Consider the following 19,862-nt stretch of genomic DNA (forward strand, 5'->3'; position numbering starts at 1 on the left):
TCACTTGCTGCCACCTACTGGCGGTTTACTTTCATAGTAGCCTACCATTTTTTCCAACATTTCACATTTGTATATTAAAAAAATATATATTTTTTAAAATACCGAGCTCACAACATTATTTATGCTGTTATAATTTTGCATGGAGCGTAAATACATTCGTGCTATATTTCAGCTACACTGAACTGTCTGTGTAAATACATCTGAATGCCACTCCAGTCACTTCTGTTTCTTCTGCAGTGGAAAGATTGATTTTGTAGATACTGATTTCATATGATTGGTAACAGCCCTATATTATCTTAATATATTAACAGGCTGTATTGCCACTGCACTCTTAGCACTTGTGTAACTCATATCCCTTTTTCTTAGTTGGATATTAATGTATCAATGATATCAAAAATGTCTGTGCTGCCCTTGCTAATTTATAAGGTATCATATATTAAGGATAGGTAAAAGTGGTCTATAGTTCAAGTAAAAACCAAAAATGTTTTCTTTAGCTGTTGTGGAAAAACTGAATTTATTTTCTGAAACTTCAAATAAATGTGCAATAAACACAGATGTTCAAAAGCAGCTGAACATATATTCCTAACATAGCTTTATCTGCCAATGCATTCAAGAGAACAGTATTTTCTGTATAATAACCATTAACGGTGTATACCTGTATTTGGAAGCAAAATAACATTTGAAATCTTAAACAAAAATTACAGGCTTACAACTTGACTTGTGTTATACTGAATGACTCTGTATTTGGACTTGTACATAAGAAGGATGTATTCCTACATTTATGGTACAGCAAGAAGGTCTTGGGCCAGAGGTTTTAGATGTTGATAGGTAGATCCATGTATAGCCCAAAAGCCGAGGCAGTCTCTTCATTAATGGGCTGTGACAGCTGCCCCTTGAATTTTTGAATTTCCTGTCTGACACAAAGCTTTGCGTGGCTAGGTCTAGATGGCCGGTTTGCACTTACTTTTGTTAGAAATCTAAATCTGGATCACTTTACTTGTGGTTCTCGTTCCTCAAATCTCTCCTCTCCTCCCTTATTTTCAGCAGCCTCCTCCTGTATTACAGGAAACACCATTTGAGCAATGTAATGTTCTGCTCAACTCAGTAGCTCCTGGATGTGTTCGTCGTCATTTTCAATGAGTGCATCAGCTGAGATTGTCAGATCGAGGAAGCATGCAGCAATAGTGAGGGGTGAGAACTTTGAATCACTGGGATCAAGGAAGCAGTTAAAGCGCTGGTCTAGGTTTGCCTTCATCTTTTGTGATAGAGAAGTTAAGTCCTTGTGGCTAGAACCTTGGGCATGGGGAAACTCAGATAGGTGGGCTCTCAGGTCCAGGAGGGCAGGCTTAACCGAGTGTCACTCTGGAGCATCTGGGTGTGATCAGCAAATGGGAGGAGCAGATCTCTGAGTGCAGTTAGCCTTTGCCACTCACTTGGCAGCAGACAATCCCAGCCCATCAAGAAAGTGAGTCCTTCACATCAATAAGTGTTATCATCAGGTAGGTGCTGGACCATCTGGGGCAGGCTTTGATCAGAGCGAGTCCAGACAGCTGCAGCAGTTGCTCTGTTGCCACAGATGACTTGCGTAAGTGTCTAACAAGTAGTTGAACTCTTTCTAGGAGGCTTTTGACACTTGCTTCTGTCTGGATTATTTTCACCACAAGTTGCAAGGCATGTACGACACAGGGCATCCTCTCTAGTGCTCCAAACCTACAGGATGTAAAAGAAACACAGAGAAAAGGACAGAGTCTTTATTAATTCTCTACAGGAAATTCAATTTCCATGAGAAAAATGATGTAGTAATGATATTAAGCATAGCACACTGACTATGACACAATGTAGGCCGATACTAAAGAGGTTATCAGAATCTACAAACTAAAAGAACTTACCTTTGGTCTTCGACGTCATCCTCTGAGTCTTCCTCACTGTCCTCCTGGGATTCTTCCTCGGTGCTACTGTGGTCGTCCAGTTCATTATTTTTAAACGCTGCAACCATGTCTATACCATTATCAGTTATTACAGTTAGAATCTTGTTTTTTGGTACTCCCCACTCCTGGGTGCACCTGTGGACACAAGCTCTTATACAGTCTGCTGTGTGGGGGTGGGACAGCTGAACCAGGTTTAGCAATATATGCTTCGCCTTTTCCTCCTGAGGACAAAAGTAGCAATCACTAATGGCAAGAAATGATGCTGTAAGTCCTCTTTTCAGTGTCTGACACATCTGGCTGGCAATGGCGTTTCAGTTTTTGTAGCCAGGGCATGACAAGGTTCAGTTTTGCGTATTTATCCCCCTCCAACTCCCTTTGTGCATCGTAGAACAAGCACAGAAATTGCACCAGGAAGGCCAGCACATCTGGGGACACATCGTGTAGTCGCTGGCTCTCGCCTAGGCTCTTAAGTATCGCCTGTAACTCAGAATGGACTGATTCACTTAACTCCAGGGTAAGGGATACGATGCTGTATCTGGTTTCTGCCATTTGTTTGAAATTTTTTAACAACTGGTTGGTTATACCAGATTGCTTTAGATATTGGCATTGGCTGCTTGAAGGGTCTCTGCCATTTCTGGGACTGTTTCTTTAAGCTCATCTGGGTTCAAGGCATGCCGGAGGACAGTGTTGTACAAGTGGTCTCGACAACATTATTCATTACTGATGCATCTAAGCCAAGGACTGAGACTAACTGTATCTGCAACTCTTTTTGGATATTGTCTCCTTGTTGTGGTGAACACCCTGCTATGCCCACATTTATTTACGACATGACCCTCTTGATCTCTTCAACCACGTCCCCTCTCTTAGCAGTCACCATTTCTTTGCACTTTCAGGAGATTGTGGTGGGGTCAGGGAGTAAACATGTAGCTGACAGACAGCCGTGGGTTGCGGCTACATATATTAGCTCTTGTGCTAACTCAATGAAACCATTCTCTGCTACTGTTTCAAAGGGCCCTATGTCCATACAACAGAAATTCACACATTTAGACGCAATTTGTAATTTCAGTGTTGGTTTGGCGAGGAAATCACTCACACTCATTTATTTGCTTCTGCTGGCTGATCCACTACATCCTCCGCACTCAAAATTGGCTCGTCATTTAAGGTTGTCACTACTTGAAAAGCCGCCCAGAAGTTTGTCTTTCCTCTAGTGTTTTTTTCAGTTTTTAGTTCACCATTGGCGATTTTTCTCTTTATGTTCTCCATTGCATGTGAATCTTCTGGAAACCTGCTCGCGTATGTACATGAATAGACTGTGTCTGTGTGATAAAATGTATATCTGTATTTGTTTTACCATCATCAACTTTCTTTTAATTGACTGATATCTAAAATATAAAAAAGGAGAGCTCTAAAACAGGCCGGGCCACATGTGAGGTATGATGTAAAAATTGGCCCAAGCCCGGCCCTCTGAGGACTCTAAGCCTGACCCACATACAAGATGGAACATCAGAAAACAAGGCCAGATGCTAACAAATTAACTGAATAATATTGGAGCAGGTTGAAAGGACAAATGAGAATCAAAATTAGCCAGACTTTGCTAATCTGTGCAATTTCAGTGACAGCAAACACTTCCTTCTGTCTCAATAGATGGAGAATTCAACACAGCCAAGGCTTTGACCTCCTTGAACACTGACTGATTATGGTCAAAGTAAGGCTTTAAAGAAATGAACATGGCACATGCAGGTTTTCTGTTTTCGATCTGGAGTCTTAACTTGGAAGTTACACTCAACTTTCTGACTTAATTTTGAGCCTAAGAGCACAAGCACTTGGTCTCCTGAACAAAACACATAATACTTGGATTTTCGGCCATATAACAACACTTAAATCTGCTCCAGAGCTGCTTTCAGATTTTCTTTGGCCAGTTCACAGGCCCTATACCTGAAATGAAAGTTAGACACATAGTCCAAGAGATTACTAGAAGTAGAATGTTCAAGAGCTAACCACTTCTCCTTTACCAATTTTAAAGGCTCCTTTGGGAACAAAGTGCAACCACAACATCCCCAATGACCAAATCTGATTGTAGATGAATGCGATGTAAAGGCATAGACAAAAAATCCTCCACCAAAGACTTTAACTATTACATCAGAAGCTTGGGCTGATTTTTCAGTAAATGACAAAGCGTCACACAGAATCACAGACTGAAAAGCTCCTGTACCTCTTCAGATCTTTATAGATTGCCTCAAAATTGCCTCAAAATCAGAAGACAAGCAGACAACCACGACAGGGAGTAGTCGTGGCCTAATGGTTAGGGAGTCGGGCTTGTAACCTGAAGGTTGCTGGTTTGTGGGGATTGAAGGTGGGGATTGTGAATGAACAGCACTCTCTCCACCTTCGATACCATGACTAGGGTGCCCTTGAGCAAGGCACCGAACCCCTAATTGCTCCCCGGGCGCTGCTCCGGGTGTGTGTTCACTGTGTGTGTGTGTGCACTTGTTCACTACTCACTGCTGTGTGTGTGCATTTGGATGGGTTAAATGCAGAGCACCATTTCGAGTATGGGTCACCATACTTGACAATACGTCACGACTTAACTTAACAAATCCATCAAAAACTATGATGATCCAGCCAACTCACCTTTCTTGAATGGGACATCACCCCTTGTCTCTTACAATAAAAACAGTCTCATCCTGAAATTGAACTGTCACGAGTCATTATCTAAATGGATGATGAGACAGGGGACATTAGACTTTACAAAGCAGGACCTATTGTGCTTGCCCTTACCTTTTAAAATTTTGTTTGTCACTAAAAGTTGCCTCATGGGTTAAAACAAACTCATCTGCCAATATTGCAGCTTGTTCTAAAGTCACTACTTTCTGCTCATTCAAATAGACAGACACAACCTCAGGCAGACAGTTTTTAAATCTACTCTTGGAGTTAGCCTTTCAGCAGCTGCTTTCAATTCCAACTCCTTAAGAAACCATTCATGTTCAAGACACATTTCTCTTTAAACTGTCTTTCCTTCTCTTAGCTTAAACCAGCTAAACTTTCAAAACATCATTGCCTATCAAAACATTTCTAATGATTTCCTTCACACTATCCTTCAGTCGTTTCTCACTATTGGTAATGGAATACCAATAATAAGTATCATAATAAGAGGCCAACTACAAGAGTTGATCTTTTGTGAAAAGCTCAAGTGACTGTTCTGAAGGTTCCTTTAAGAAGACTTCTAAAGGAGCCATTAATAAAACTCAACTCCAGCTGAATTAAAGTGCTGATAACAACAGCACAAAACACAAATGGAGTCCCTTCCACTACTCCCTGCAAAAATGTGCAGCCAAAACAATAGGTCCATAATAGCACATAGCTACGAAAATACGCTGAATGAAGGGAGAAACAAGTGGACCAAAAGAAACCAGAGAAAATCATAGGTGCAGTGGGAAAAGTCACAAAGCCAATGAATGAAGATTTATGAAAGACACGTTACACGTGGAAAAATAGGAAGAAATACAGCTGCAACTGCAACAGTGGGGAGAATCTGGAGAGACCCCTTGGATTCATGTCAAGAACACTAACACCTGCAGAGAAGCATTATTCACAGTTGGACAAAGAAGGGCTTAATTAATATTTTTAATAAAACTAAGGCAGTTCCTCAAATGGGAACACTCTGAGTGCAAAGGTGGGCTGTGATGTTACAAGCTTATCAGTACAACATTGTCTACAAGTCTGGAAAGAACCACCAAAATGCTGATGCCCTGAGTAGACTCCCAGTGCCAGGTGAAGGAGAACCTGATGACACTAATGATCAAGTGCTGATGACAGAGTTAATGGATGACTCACCTGTCAGTGCAGCACAAATATGGAAGTGGACAATGCATGACATAACACTCTCCCAGGTCCATGAGTATGTACTGAAGGGTTGATCTGAAACAACAGAGACACAACTGTTGCCATATTATAACAGGAGAGATGCTTTGAGCGTCAAAGATAGATGTGTGGCTTGGGGAGCAAGAGTCATCATACTATCACAAGGTCGAGCTGCTTTACTGAGTCAGTTATACCAGACCCATTCAAGCATGTCAAGAATGAAGGGATTGGACCGATCATATATGTGGTGGCCTGGTATGGATCAGGATGTAGAGAGAACAGTGCAGAAATGTGAGGTGAGTCAAGGTTTCAAAAAGGCACCTGCTCAATCTCCAGCACCCGTTGGAGTGGCTGGGCTCACCCTGGGAAAGACTTCATGTAGACTTTGTTGGGCCCTTTTTAGGAATGATGTTCCCCATTGTGGTAGATTCTCATTCCAAGTGGATGAAGATTATCCTGTCACACATGGCACTTCCCAAATCACCATTGAGAAATGGAGAATGTGTTTCAGTGCACATGGATTGCCTAAAATGCCAGACAATGGCATAAGTGAAGAATTTAAAACCTTCATGAAGAGAAATGGCAACTTCAGCTCCTTGCCATCCTTCTAACGGCCTAGCTGAGCGTGCTGTTCAAACTAGAGGTCTTCACGGAGGACCCGAGACCCGAGGATCCAGGACCTGACCCGGGACCTGTACAGGTTCGGGTCTATATTTTAAATGGTCAGCCAAGTCCGGGTCAGGTCCCAATTTATTACTTTGAGTCCCGGGTCTGTTTAACATTGTGTGTATTACCCGAGTCGATCAGAGAGTGTCAGTCAGCATGCGTGTGTTTTGTAACTTGCAGTTTGTAAAATTAGGATGAGAAAATTGTGAGCGGGAAATAAGGTGAAAGAAAAATAAATAAATAAATAAAACACGCGTTACCTCGAGCCGCCAGAAGCAGAGCGAAAATCACTCCTTCATGAGTGATTTTGAAAAAAAAAAGCTGAAACTAAACTGAAGAAGAGACGCACCTGGTCGGGTCCGGGTAGTACATTTAAGGTATTTCTCGTGTCTGCACGGGTTCGGGTCACACTTTCAAATAAAACACGAGTCCAGGTCGGTTCGGTGCAGCACATTTACGGATCTCTTCGCATTCGGGTATGAATTTTTGGGCCCGTGAAGACCTCTAGTTCAAACTTTCACAGAGGGGATGAAAACGATGACTGGTGACACTGTGCAGACAAGCATAGCAAGATTCTTGTTTAACTATAGAATCGCTCCTCACTCAACATTGGGTTGTCACCTGCTTAGATGTTGACGTCAAGAAAGAAATCCACATTTGACTTACTCCTTCTTGATGTGCAGAACAAAGTTCTGAAAAAACAACAAAGACAAAAAGGCCATGACAAAAGTTGCAAACTCAGAAGTTTTGAATTTGGAGATTCAGTGTATGTGAGGAACTACAGCTGCAGACCTAGATGGATTACGGCAGTAGAAAAGTTGAACAGGACTTCTGTCATACAAGACCAATAATGGCCCAGTGTGGGCCATTTTTGTACCTTTGGGCCCACGCAGGTTTTGTGAAGGCAGCCCTGTAATGCAACTAGGAGAATACTAACATTGACTGGCCATTCTTTAGTCACTCAATTGAACTGGAATGGCTCAAACCAAAAGACACCTTTTCAGAACCTGTTGTTTTCATATAGGCCAGGATTCCTCAAATCTGGCTCGCAAGATCCACTTTCCTGCAGAGTTTAGTTCTAACTTCTAACCTTAATCAAACACACCTGAGCATGTCTTCAGGATCATTAGAAAATCACAGGTGGATGAGTTTGATCAAACTTGGAGCTAAACTCTGCAGGAAAGTGGGTCTCATGAGTCATATTTGAGGTGTAACAGACATGAGCCTGTTAATAAGAATTTTGTGGGCAGTTTTCTTCCTTACCACTAGGGGTGTTAGGTTTCCTTAAGTAAAGCCATGCGGGTAGAGGGAGTAACAATAGAACAATAGTAAGCAGCAGTAGCCAGCATAGCTCACCTGTTGGAGCACGTTGTGCTGTGTCCTGGTTGGGAAATGTGTCATTTCAAGCCCAGTCTAAAGTAAGGAGTTGATGTTTTTTGCAGAGATGTTACATGTATGTATGGCCTATGTTTGGATTGATGCTAATAGTTTAAGACAGTGTATTTGTAAGCATTTTAGAAGGACTCTTTATTGGTGAGGTCACCACATCATGGTCCAGTTTGAATATGGATTTGAAGTGCTTTTTGATGTGAGACTAGTCTGGACTATTTTTGACTATTCCTGGTTAGGAAGAGTCTGGTGTTTGAGAGCTGTGGTGTGTTTTCATTACAAGAGGTTGGATTATTAATTTGCTGTCAGCCAACTTCAGCTATGGACAGTGTTTGGACATTGATGTACTACAGATAAGTCTTTTGCACGCACTAACTTTCACATGACGAAATCCTACAATCTTACATTCCTTTGTTTGCTTTCTTTTGTGTGTGTGTGTGTGTGTGTGTGTGAAAAAATATAACATCATCTGCAAATAAAGAGATACGATCATCCCTCCCCCCCAATTGTGATACCTGATATTCCTGTATGGGATCTTACTGCCATAGCTAAGGGTTCGACTGCCAACACAAACAACAGTGGGGATAGAGGGCACCCTTGATGAGTAGATCGTTGTAGATTAAAAGGTTTTGAGATGGTATTATTAGTTAATATCTCAACTGCTGGGTTTGTGTATAGAATCTGAATCCACTTGAGAAACGTTTAGCCTAATCCAAACCTTGGAAGCTGTTCAAAAAGATAGTCCCATTCTATCCTGTCAAATGCTTGACATGCATCTGCAGATAACATTGCTGTGTCTTTTTCATTGTATCTCTTGTATAGTATATTCAAGACCCTTATTAATATTATGAAAAATATGTTACCCTATTCAAAACTTGTTTCAGTTTGGCCAATTTTCTCATTCCCCGGACATTCCAATTTGTAATTTTAATATCCAGATTACCTTTTAGTTTTGTTTTCTCCATAAATTACTGTCTTAGTATATTAGGGAAGATAGAAATAATAATAATAATAAAAAAAAAAAAAATACACATTACAAAAATAGTATAATAATAATAGAGTTAATAGAGTCCCCTCCCACACTCAGTGTAACAGGCTTTCAACTCTTTTCCACTTTCAACTCTGGCATTCTCAAACGAGATGCCAACCCCTCCCGTTAATTGAAAATCTGAGGGACACTGATCCACAATATTTGAGGAGCAACTAGCCAGCATAGCTCAGCTCAAGATCTCAACAACAGTCTGTTCCTTTTAACCCTTTTAACAGTCTGTAACTCAAACGTGTAATTCAACTTAATAAAGTTTGACCCTATCAGAACAATACCCTTTATATACATAATCTACGAAATATATATAACAAAAACAACTCAGTTGTACCCAATCAACTAGTCGAACAAAACTGTACAGTAGGCATACAACTCAACACGTCAACTAAAACATATTTCAAATGGCTTGAACTCACTCCCACTGTAGCCTACATCTCAATCGTCCGCTATATTCAAGCTGATCAAATATTTCTAAGACGTGTTGGTGCAACTCCGTAGTTCACTTAACAGAAGATTGTACGTTGGCTGTGAGATGCTTTTGTAGAACTTTTCAGCTTCTTGCGGTGTTGAAAAAAGATTAATCTTGCCGTTGTGTAGCACTCTCAGCTTGCAAGGGTTATGTTGGAAACCACGGAACGCGTTGATGTCAACAAATAGCTTTGTAACTGGGTTAAATCCCCGTCGGATCCATACTGTCTCAGCTGAGAGGTCCTGCGCGAAGGATATCTTGACCCTGTCGTGCATGATGTCACGCCGCTTTGATTCACGGTAGACAAATTCCTTCTCCTGAAACTTTAAGAAACGGATGAGGATAGCTCTGTTTTGGTTGGGCTTCCCGGACGCTAGTGTGCGATGAACCCGTTCTAAAGTGAACGATTTGTCCGGCCCCAGCCATTGTGCCAACGTCACTTATAAATTCGAGGAGTGGTTTCTGGCCTTCGGTGCCCTCCCGTATACCGTAGAGATGGAGTTTTTTTCCTTCTCCAGGTCATCCGTCTTTGATTCGAGGTAAGCGATTCTTTTGATGGCAGAGTCAAGCGCGGCTTCTGTTTTTTGGATTGCTTGGACTCTGTTTGTACCTCGTCTGGACTATTGCTCATGTTTCTAGATTACCCCTGTTGTCAAGCCCTCTGGATTTTGTTCGCCGATCGATGACCTACGCCAGCCCTAGGAATACTCTTTGCCTTGCCTTACACATATCCTCGTTTCCTGACGCTCGACCCTGCCTGTGTATGACCATGTCTATGAAAAAAGCTTTGTGTATGGATCCGCACGTCTCACGTCTCGTTCGCCCCGTTAAAGATTTTGGAAGATTACTCGGCCACACGAGGATCCAGCGACTTTTCTAAAGGGCCCTGGCCAGGTATGGACCCAGTCGACCAGCTGCTCGACCTGCGACAAGGGAGCTTATCCATTGAGGAGTACGTCTCTCAATACTGTGAGTTATCTTATAGGGTACCTTTTGGTGAGGTCGTATTAAAAGACTTTTTCCGTTTCGCTCTAAGTGAGCCCATAAAGTCATGGTTACCTGAGGGGAAGTTTAATTGTAGTTTAAAGGATTTTATGGACTATGCTTTGCTGTGTGCTGGCTCTTTGTTTACTGTGGGTGTCGTGGAGGAGGAACGCAACATCGTGTCTGTGACTGAGATGGTGGCTGCACCAGAGCACACTCACAAAATGGCGGCGTCAGTGGAGCCAGATCGCAAAATGGCAGACACAATAGCACCCCGTCACGATCCTGCCAATCTTGAGTCAACTCACAATTTATCATCATGAATCCAGTCATGTCACAGTTGATCTTCATGAGTCAAGTCAAGTCACAGTTGATCATCATGAGTCCAGTCAAGTCACGGTCGATCATCATGTGTCCAGTCAAGTCACAGTTGATCATCTTGAGTCAGGTCATGTCTCAGCTGATCTTCCAGAGTCTCGTCACGTCTCCGCTGATCTTGCAGAGTCTCGTCACATCACAACTGATCTTCCAGAGTCATGTCACGTCTTGTCTGTCATATCCAGATATTCAAGGTCAGTCCTTCGGTATCTCAGTCTGGTATCCAGTGTGAGGGATGCACCACTGGTGTCTGCACGCACAGCTGGTATCCCCAAACCCACTCATTCTAGTCCTCCTGTTCCTGAATTGATTCCCCTGTCTGAAGTGCTTCCCATGATGGGGATCGCTTTTTGGTGTGTTTGGGCTGCGTACACCACCACAGAACTCCCAGAGGTGGCAGCGGCCACTATGATGTCTCCAGAGGTTGGCGGCTGGTGCTGCAGAAGCTCCTGAGGTAGTGGTGCTCGCTGCTGTGTTCCCCGAAGCGATGGTGCCAGCTGCAGATTCTCCAGAGGTGACGGCGCATGCTGCAGAATCTCCCGAAGTGGTGGCACTCGCTTCAGTGCCTTGCATGGTGGTGGCGCCCAGCAATACACTTTCAGCCTGTCATGTCACGGTCGAAGGAACCATTGTTGAACTCTCCCTGTAACCTGATGGTACTACTGTAGAACCTCCAGAGATGGCGGCATCCACTGCAGAACCTCTAGAGGTGTCAGTGGTACCCACTTATGAACTTTTGTCCTGTCCTGTCACGGCTATGGAGGCCATCTGCGAATCCTCGTCCCATCCGGTCATGGCTATGGAGGCCGTTTGTGATCTCTCTGCCTGTCCTGTTCCAGCCACGGAGACCACTTATGAACTTTTGTCCTGCTCTGAACTGGCCACGGAGGCCAAATATGAACTATTATCCCGTCCCGATCCAGCCAAGGAGGCTGTCTCTGAACTCTCAGCCTTGTCTGTCACATCCAATTATACTGTCTGTGAACTTCCTGACTGTTTTGTTTTGAACTGTCAGTCTATCCCTTATCAGCCCATGAATCTGTTTGTGAACTACCTACCAGTCCAGTTTCCCTCAATAAGTCTGATTCTGAGCTGTCCACTTCAACCTCTTTCAGTGCCCTTGATTGTGAACTATCAGCCAATCCTATCAATACTCTGTCTGTGTTGTCTGTCTCTGCTCTTCCTAGGTCTCAGTTTCGGTCATGGGCTTCTGACCAGTCTGGCCCTCCGTGGTGGTTTTCCGTTCCGTCTGCTCCGCCCTGGTGGGTTCCAGTTTCGGCTTCTCCGTCCTGCTGGACTCCTGTTCCGTTGGCTCCGCCCTGGTGGGTTTCTGCTCTGTCGGCTCCGTCCTGGTCTCCGGCTCCACTCAGGGCTCCTGCTCCGTCGGCTCCGCCCTGGTTTCCTGCTCTACTGGTTCTGCCCTGGTTCCCTACTCCACCTTGCTGCCCTGCTCTGCCTCAGTCCCCGGCCTTTCCACGTGGACCTGGCCCTCCGTCCCTCCCCCTGTTCTGCCTCCGCTCCACCGCGCACCGTTCATGCACTTCCGTTCGCTCACTACAGTTCCCATCATCCACTGCACTGATTACACATACACAGCTGAATTCAATCAGACATGTTACATAAGTCAGGGACTTCCTCTTTCTCACTGTGAAATATTGTTCTGCGTTTATCACTCTCCTAGTGTTAGCTGCTTTACGGAGCCTAGGTTCTAGTTCTAGTTAGTCTAGTCATTTCGTGTTGCCTTGTTTCCTGTTTCCTGATTCCTGCCTGTGTAGCTTGGATTAACCCTTGTCTCGCCGCTCGGACTCTGTTTGTACCTTGTCTGGACTATTGCTCATGTTTCTAGATTACTCCTGTTGTCAAGCCCTCTGTATTTTGTTCGCCGATCGATGACCTACGCCAGCCCTAGGAATACTCTTTGTCTTGCCTTATACATGTGTTTCTTGATGCTCGACCCTGCCTGTGTATGACCATGTCTATGAAAAAAAAAAAAAGCATTGCGTATGGATCCGCACGTCTCGCGTCTCGTTCGCCCCATAAAATGACTATGACTTGTTTAGAACAAACATCACTCATTCAAGGTAAGGTTATTATATCTATTATTATCATTATTATTATTATTATTATTATTATTATTATTATTATTATTTCTGGTGTAATGTGGCATGGCTATACAGTATTTAAATTGAAATTTCGGGCCCACTTTATATTAGGTGGTCTTAACTACCATGTACTTACATTTAAATTAATCATTTGGTACAATGCACTTATTGTGTACATACATGTTTTTACATTGTACTTATTTTTTTAAATACCTATATGTAATTACATCTGTAATTAATTTCTGTAATTACATTTATAATTACACTGTTGAACCATCCCTCACACCTTAAACCACCCTTAAACCTACCCAGACCACCAAACCTGTCCCTAACCTTACCTGTATCCCACCTCAATAGCAGCAATAGTCTTTTGCAATACATTGTACTTTTTTTTATGTAAGTACATAGTAGTTAAGGCCACCTAATATAAAGTGGGACCGAAATTTCTGAGCAAGGGATTTTCTTTATATATGGTATATATAGGGCCTATTTACAGTTGTCACTTTATGCATTTTTGCTGACCAGATTGCTATCCAATTTGTTAAAACTGTTTCATTTACACTTCTCAAAATGAATACAAATATATAATCTTCAATTTCTGCGCTATATGCAAATTCAGAGTTCATGTCACCGAAAGCAACAGATATTAACTGCATTTTATTCATCATAATTTCAAGATAAAAGGCCACAATAGAAGAGTGAGCACAAGTGAGACTGAGAATTATTATTTCTCTTTTTTGACATACTGACTCTGTGAGCCTGTCCCAGTACCCACATTTGCGGTCTTAGCCACTTGAGAGCATGCACATGTGGCAGGAAGTGCATGCACATGACTGTCCCAGCTCTTAAAAATGTCAAAGTTCAGTTCTCTAAATGCACACGAAATCCACACCATGTCTAATAGCAAAATGTAGATGCAGAATATGGAGCTTTAAAATATGGAATATTTTATGGAATATAAGTTAATTTAATGTGTTAAGAGAACATAGACAGAAAAAAAGGCTGGTTACCATTCTAACTCTTTTTCAGTTTTTGTTAGACTGCTTGTTGTTGCATTTGTTGTAGTCCCATTTTTAATATGTTGCATGAGTTGGATGAATTCATTTTTATCAATATTTTGATTTCTATTCAGATTGTATCAAATTCAATGTGAACATGTTCTATCAGTTATTTTGAATTCTACACATAAATTGAGTTAAATGAATCAGACATGTTAATAAATCATGTGTAAAAAAATCATGTGGTTTTTTGGTTTTTTTCTTAATGAAGACACAGAATAAATTTTGATAAATAAGGGATGACCCACTTTACCAGACCAAGGCATACCTACCTGGAAAGAAATTTGTCTGGAGTACATGATCTCAGAATGTGTATTGGTATACACCTTCCAAATAATATTTAATGAATTGTTAAAGCTGGGGCTTAAAGTTAACTAAAATAATAAAGAAAAAAAAAACATTTAGGTATGTAAATGACATGTTTCACAAAAAGTGGCCCACTTTGCATTTACCCTAATGAAAAGTTAAACACTATTGTGGTCTTAAAGCCAACTTGTCCATATTTGGGCCAAATACAGGAAATACGTCATTTACTGTAGGTAGACTAATGCTCAAGTGCCGAGACTACAGGTGTGGTTATTACTTCCTCCTTGACAAAAGCAAAAAGGAATCGGTGATCAATGAAGAGCAACGATAACAACTTTAAGGTTTTTTGAGAATTTTGGCTCTAAACAGACAACAGATCTTTGTGATTATTGTGGTTATTTTTCTTTTCTAAAGTTTCAGTTGCTAGAGCTCAAACCGTGAAAATGGATTCACTAAATATAGAAGAACTGTCTTGTCCTGTATGTCATGAAATCTTCAAGGCTCCTGTTCTATTATCATGTAGTCACAATGTCTGTAAAGAGTGTCTGGAACAGTTGTGGAAAGCCAAGGAAACTCAGGAGTGTCCTGTCTGCGGGAGAAGACCCTCAAAAAATCCTTCCAGTAATTTTGTGTTAAAAACCTTGTGCAAGTCATTCCTGAAGGAGAGAAATGAGAGGCATTCAGCAGGATCTGAGGAGATCTGCAATTTACACGGTGAGAAACTCAAGCTCGTCTGTCTGGAGGACAACCAGCCTGTGTATTCAGTGTGCAGAGATACACAGATATATGCCAATCAAACATTCAAACCCATCAGAAAAGATGTTCCAGCATATACGGTAAGACAAGTTTACATAGAAGGATAAGCTTATGTATTAGTTATCATATTAAAGTAACCTTGAGAGTCTTATAGATTTTCACTTAAATTCTAGGAGGAGCTCAATACAGCACTGAAGTCTTTACAAGAGAAACTTAAACATGGAGAAAACCTTAAAAGAGAGTTTGAGAAAACATTTCAACTTATCAAGGTGAGGATTGAGTCTTCTGACATATTACATGACTAAATATTGATTAGAACAGCTTAATTTTAACATTTTTGACTCTTAACTCTAGCACTCTCTATTCTAATTTTATTAAAAAAATAATAATTTTTTTAGTTTTATATTCAGTACCGCCGCTCAGCTCGAAACGTCACCTGTGGTGAGAACATAAATTAATATTTTTCTATTTCTGGAGCTATGGTGTGCCCACTTAGATTTTTTGGTTCATTACATAACACTGTTAAAATACATAATGAAATACAAAATAAACAATTTATGTACATTACATATTATTACAAATGCCTGTAAAGGGCGCCAAAGGCCTGGTAATTGCTGCTGTTACACTTACAGGACGATCAAGTCCTTGGTTAATATTGACCAAACATTTAGGCCTTTTTTTGCGATAGAAATGCTACAGCCTCTATAATTTCTTCAACAAAAACCCTTACAAAAATTAACCATGGTTTTATCGTAGTAAAACTGCTTAGGTTTCTTTTGCGAGATTTCTGAATGCTTGAGACTTTAAAATCAATCAGACAACTGTAGTAATAAAATCGTAGCCATATAGGTAACTGTCTGGAGATACAATTGTAATTTGTAAATAATATAATTTAATTACAATATATTTACTTTTATATTTTATTAAAGTTCTATTTTGGCCCCTATAGTAGGTGATTTTTTTTACTTCTATAATATTTGACAGAGGGGGCACAACAATACAATTCTGCTTAGGGCACCCATTTGGTCAGCAGCGGCCCTGTGCATTGTGCTAACCAAGACTAGTCATAGCACATGCTTTTTATTGCTCTTTTGTTGGTTTTGATTGCTTCTATTGTCCTCATTTGTAAGTCGCTTTGGATAAAAGCATCTGCTAAATTACTAAATGTAAATGTAACACGCACACATGTTGGTTTTTAATGTCTTGTAGGAACTTTCCATAGAAATAATGTTTATACTGTACAAACTGTATATTCTGCCCCCAACCATAATAACCCTTCCCATAAACACAACCCTCACAGAAAACTGTCTTTTTCTTTACAATTTGTAAATAATTTTAAAATATGCATCCATTCACTCTTTTGTATCTATAACATTTTGAAAGTTTCTTGTCTCCTCACATTCAGTTACGGATTACATGAATGATAAATGATAGTATTTTTTTTTTATTCAAAATGGGTAAATTTGATCAAGTTGAGTAGTTTGCATCACCACATTAATTGATAAATATGGGTAAAGTATGAGCAATGTGAAACATCGAAAAACAAGAAAACCCAGAATTTAGTTTACCAAGTTCAAGTATAAAAAAAAGGTTTCACAGAAACACTGATTGACTAATTATGTCTGAAGTACCATAGGTCCATAATTCTCAAAGGTCTGTTTAATATAAATTGCATATTTGAGATGAAGTTAATGTGATTTGATTTCAGTCTCAAGCTGAATACACAGAGCATCAAATTAAAGAGCAGTTTAAGAGGCTTCGTCAGTTTCTCAGAGATGAAGAAGCATCTACAATCATTGCACTGAGGGAGGAAGAAGAGCAGAAGAAGCAGAAGATGAAGGAGAAGCTGGAGGACATGAACAGACACATCTCCACTCTTTCACACACCATCAGAGATTTGGAGGAGACAATGAAAGCCGATGACGTCTGCTTTTTAAAGGTCTGATTTCAGATCATTGACTGATTGATTGATTGATTGATTGATTAAGTTGTTAATGATAAATTGTGTGTTTGTTCTGCAGAAGTTTCCAGTCACGATGGAAAGGTGAGTGATCTGCTGGGGCCGGTTGGACCATCTAGACGTAAAAAAGCTGGGTGTAAGCCCCACGCTGGGCTTTGCAACGTCCAGCTTTACGATAAATATTTAGACCTGTTGCACCAACTAAAACTACGATCAGGCGCAGCTAAGCCCGGCATAGACGATGCACGTCCACGCTGACACATTCTCCCGCAGTTATAGATATAGCTGAGACGACGTACACGCTGCTATGGCTACAACTACTAATATAGAACTGAATTGCTCAAGACATCATAACAAGTGAAGCCACCTCGCCATGATTTCATTGAGTAAACATTTTCTAACAAGTCCGCATTTTTATATAGTCTCCCTGCACGTTCCCATGACAGATTTCTTTAAACAAACATTAAAAATTAAGGCGGTAGGTTAAGTAAAATATAATGAATGCAATACAAGGCTTCTTTCTAGTTATTTTTTTCTAGCTGACAATCGAGGTTATATGTACAATGAATGTCTTTCCAGAGGTAGCCAAATGTGACTTTACGTGACGTCTTTCTGTGGCTGGAAAACCACATTTATAGGCTGTATTTTGTGATAAAACTGAGTCTCTGTTTTCTCTGCTTCTGAAGCCAAAGCCAAAGCAGTTCTGACTCCTTAATGTTCTTCCAGAGTCCAGATCTTACAGCCAGATCAACAGATGCCTTCTGGAGCTTTGATTCATGTGCCACGTTACTTGGGCAACCTGCCGTACAGAGTCTGGAAGAAGATGCTGAACTCTGTCCAAAAGTGTAAGTCTGGAGACGATCTGTGCCATTACATACACTGGAAATGATGCATGTGGGGAGACTGACAGATTTTAGCATTGATTTTAGCACAGTGATCAGAGGAAAATGTCTGATGAGTTTGAGTGACATAATTCATCATAATCTGTGTACGGTTCACTCTTGATCATTATATGAGCATCAGAATAAAAGCACCTGTTGATTTTGTATCATTAGCTCCTGTGATTCTGGATCCAAGCACAGCACATCCTCGTCTCATCCTGTCTAATGATCTGACCCGTGTGAAATACATCTGGGACGAACAACCGCTTCCTGATAATCCAGAGAGATTTGACATCTGTGAATGTATTCTTGGTTCAGAGGGTTTTAACTCAGGAATGCACTTCTGGGAAGTGGAGGTTAATGAAAGCGAATGCTGGAGTCTTGGAGTAACTACAGAATCAAACCAAAGGAAGGGACATGATTTCTGTAACTCTAATGTCTGGTGTGTGAAGTATGATCCGTACAGTTTGCTTGGGCCTGGTTTTCCTGTTGAAGAGCATCTTGAGTGTGTGAGAGTTGATCTGGAGTATGACGGAGGAACGGTGTCATTCTCTGATCCTGTAACTAACACACATCTACACACATTCACAACCACCTTCACTGACGTCATCTTTCCATTTTTCTGTAATCTTGATGAAGTTAGGTGTCTGAGGATTTTACCAGTTAAACTGTAAAAACATAAAATCACTGAAGCATCATTTGATCCTGGCGATTAATAAATTAAAATGTATATGCAACTTATGCCATCTTACATATTTAATATGTTAAAGTCTGAATTTTGTCAAATTTAACTCAACATATTCTACAAAATTTCCCATTGAACAATTTAGATTCACTGTTCCCTTACCAAAAAGTAGTATACTTCAAGTTTATTTTATTTAGTATACTTAAGTAAAGTTCAAGTATATTTTTAAGTATGCTTTATGTAGTAAGTATACAAATATCAGTGTACTAGTAGTATACTTGAGTACTATTTCAATACTCCTTGGGACTAAATTGGCCCACTTTCTAGTATATAAAAGTACACTTTTAAGTATACTTGAAGTATAACAGTAGTAAACTTTGAGTACACAACTAGTTTAGATCAAAGTTTTTAGCTTGTACTGCAACTATACTAAGAGTGAACTTATAGGTATACTGATACTTTACTAATTAAATACTTGTAGCATTTTTAGTACACTTTGAAGTATAGTCTCAGTAAACTACTAGTTTAGTAGCATCTGTTGTTTCGGTTTCTTCTTCACTTGTGTTTTTTTTTTTTTTGGAAATTCAGTACAGAAGATGTGTACTAGCGCCCCCTACCATATAACAATGAAAACACGGATTCCGGGAGCACAAGTATAGCTCAAATATATTTAGACTTTTTCTAAGTACAAGTCAAGTATACTTAAATGTCATTTTAAGTATATTTCAGAGAAGTACATAAAGCCCATTTCTGAGAAGTACATCAAAAGTAGACTAACAGTATACTTAACTATTTTTAGTTTAAAAGAAGTATACTAATAGCACACTTGAATAAACTTCTTTTTCGTAAGGGTTGTTGTCATCGTAAGTACATGAGCTAGGAATAAAGTTATGTTGCCCTTTTTACACCCTCTCACTGAGTGAAGACACTTATCCACTTTCTTATAACCAAGCACTTTCTTCTTTTTCTTTATTATTATATTGTCTATAAATCAAAATTATTCTGATTTGCTCTCTCAGCATCAGATCCTTTGTTATGTTGGTCTGTCTGTCAGATCTTCAGTCTTTTTTGCTCTGACTCAAGATGAAGTATATTTTATATATATATACTGATATATATATATATTACAGGTGTGTGACACCTCCGTGAAGTTGGCCCCCTACCCAACGCAAAACGTCGCAAAATAGTCTCAGTCGTTTGTGCTGTAAAAATTTCCGTTTGTGCTGCTTTGGTTTTTTAGATATTAAAATAATATTTATAGGTCATTCTGAGGTCACTCTGCCCCCACATACAAATAGACTCGTTTGTTTGTGCTTCGTTTGTGCTGGTTTTTGCAGGTAAAAGTTTCGTTTGTGCTACTTTGTTTTTATTTATATATATATATATATATATAT

At 40.3% G+C, this 19,862-nt stretch overlaps 1 protein-coding gene across 1 annotated transcript; it reads left to right on the forward strand.

Moving 5' to 3' along the window:
• The first annotated feature begins 11,399 nt into the window (after nt 1-11,399).
• Nucleotides 11,400-18,457, forward strand: LOC131546044 (E3 ubiquitin-protein ligase TRIM35-like). Its single transcript, XM_058785343.1, has 8 exons — nt 11,400-11,674; nt 11,908-12,251; nt 14,727-15,022; nt 15,116-15,211; nt 16,651-16,881; nt 16,964-16,986; nt 17,629-17,747; nt 17,958-18,457. Exons 1-8 carry the CDS (start codon nt 11,400-11,402, stop codon nt 18,455-18,457), a joined length of 1,884 nt encoding a protein of 627 aa, XP_058641326.1.
• Nucleotides 18,458-19,862: the final 1,405 nt, after the last annotated feature.

Source organism: Onychostoma macrolepis, chromosome 08 (assembly GCF_012432095.1).
Source record: "Onychostoma macrolepis isolate SWU-2019 chromosome 08, ASM1243209v1, whole genome shotgun sequence".
NCBI lineage: Eukaryota > Metazoa > Chordata > Actinopteri > Cypriniformes > Cyprinidae > Onychostoma > Onychostoma macrolepis.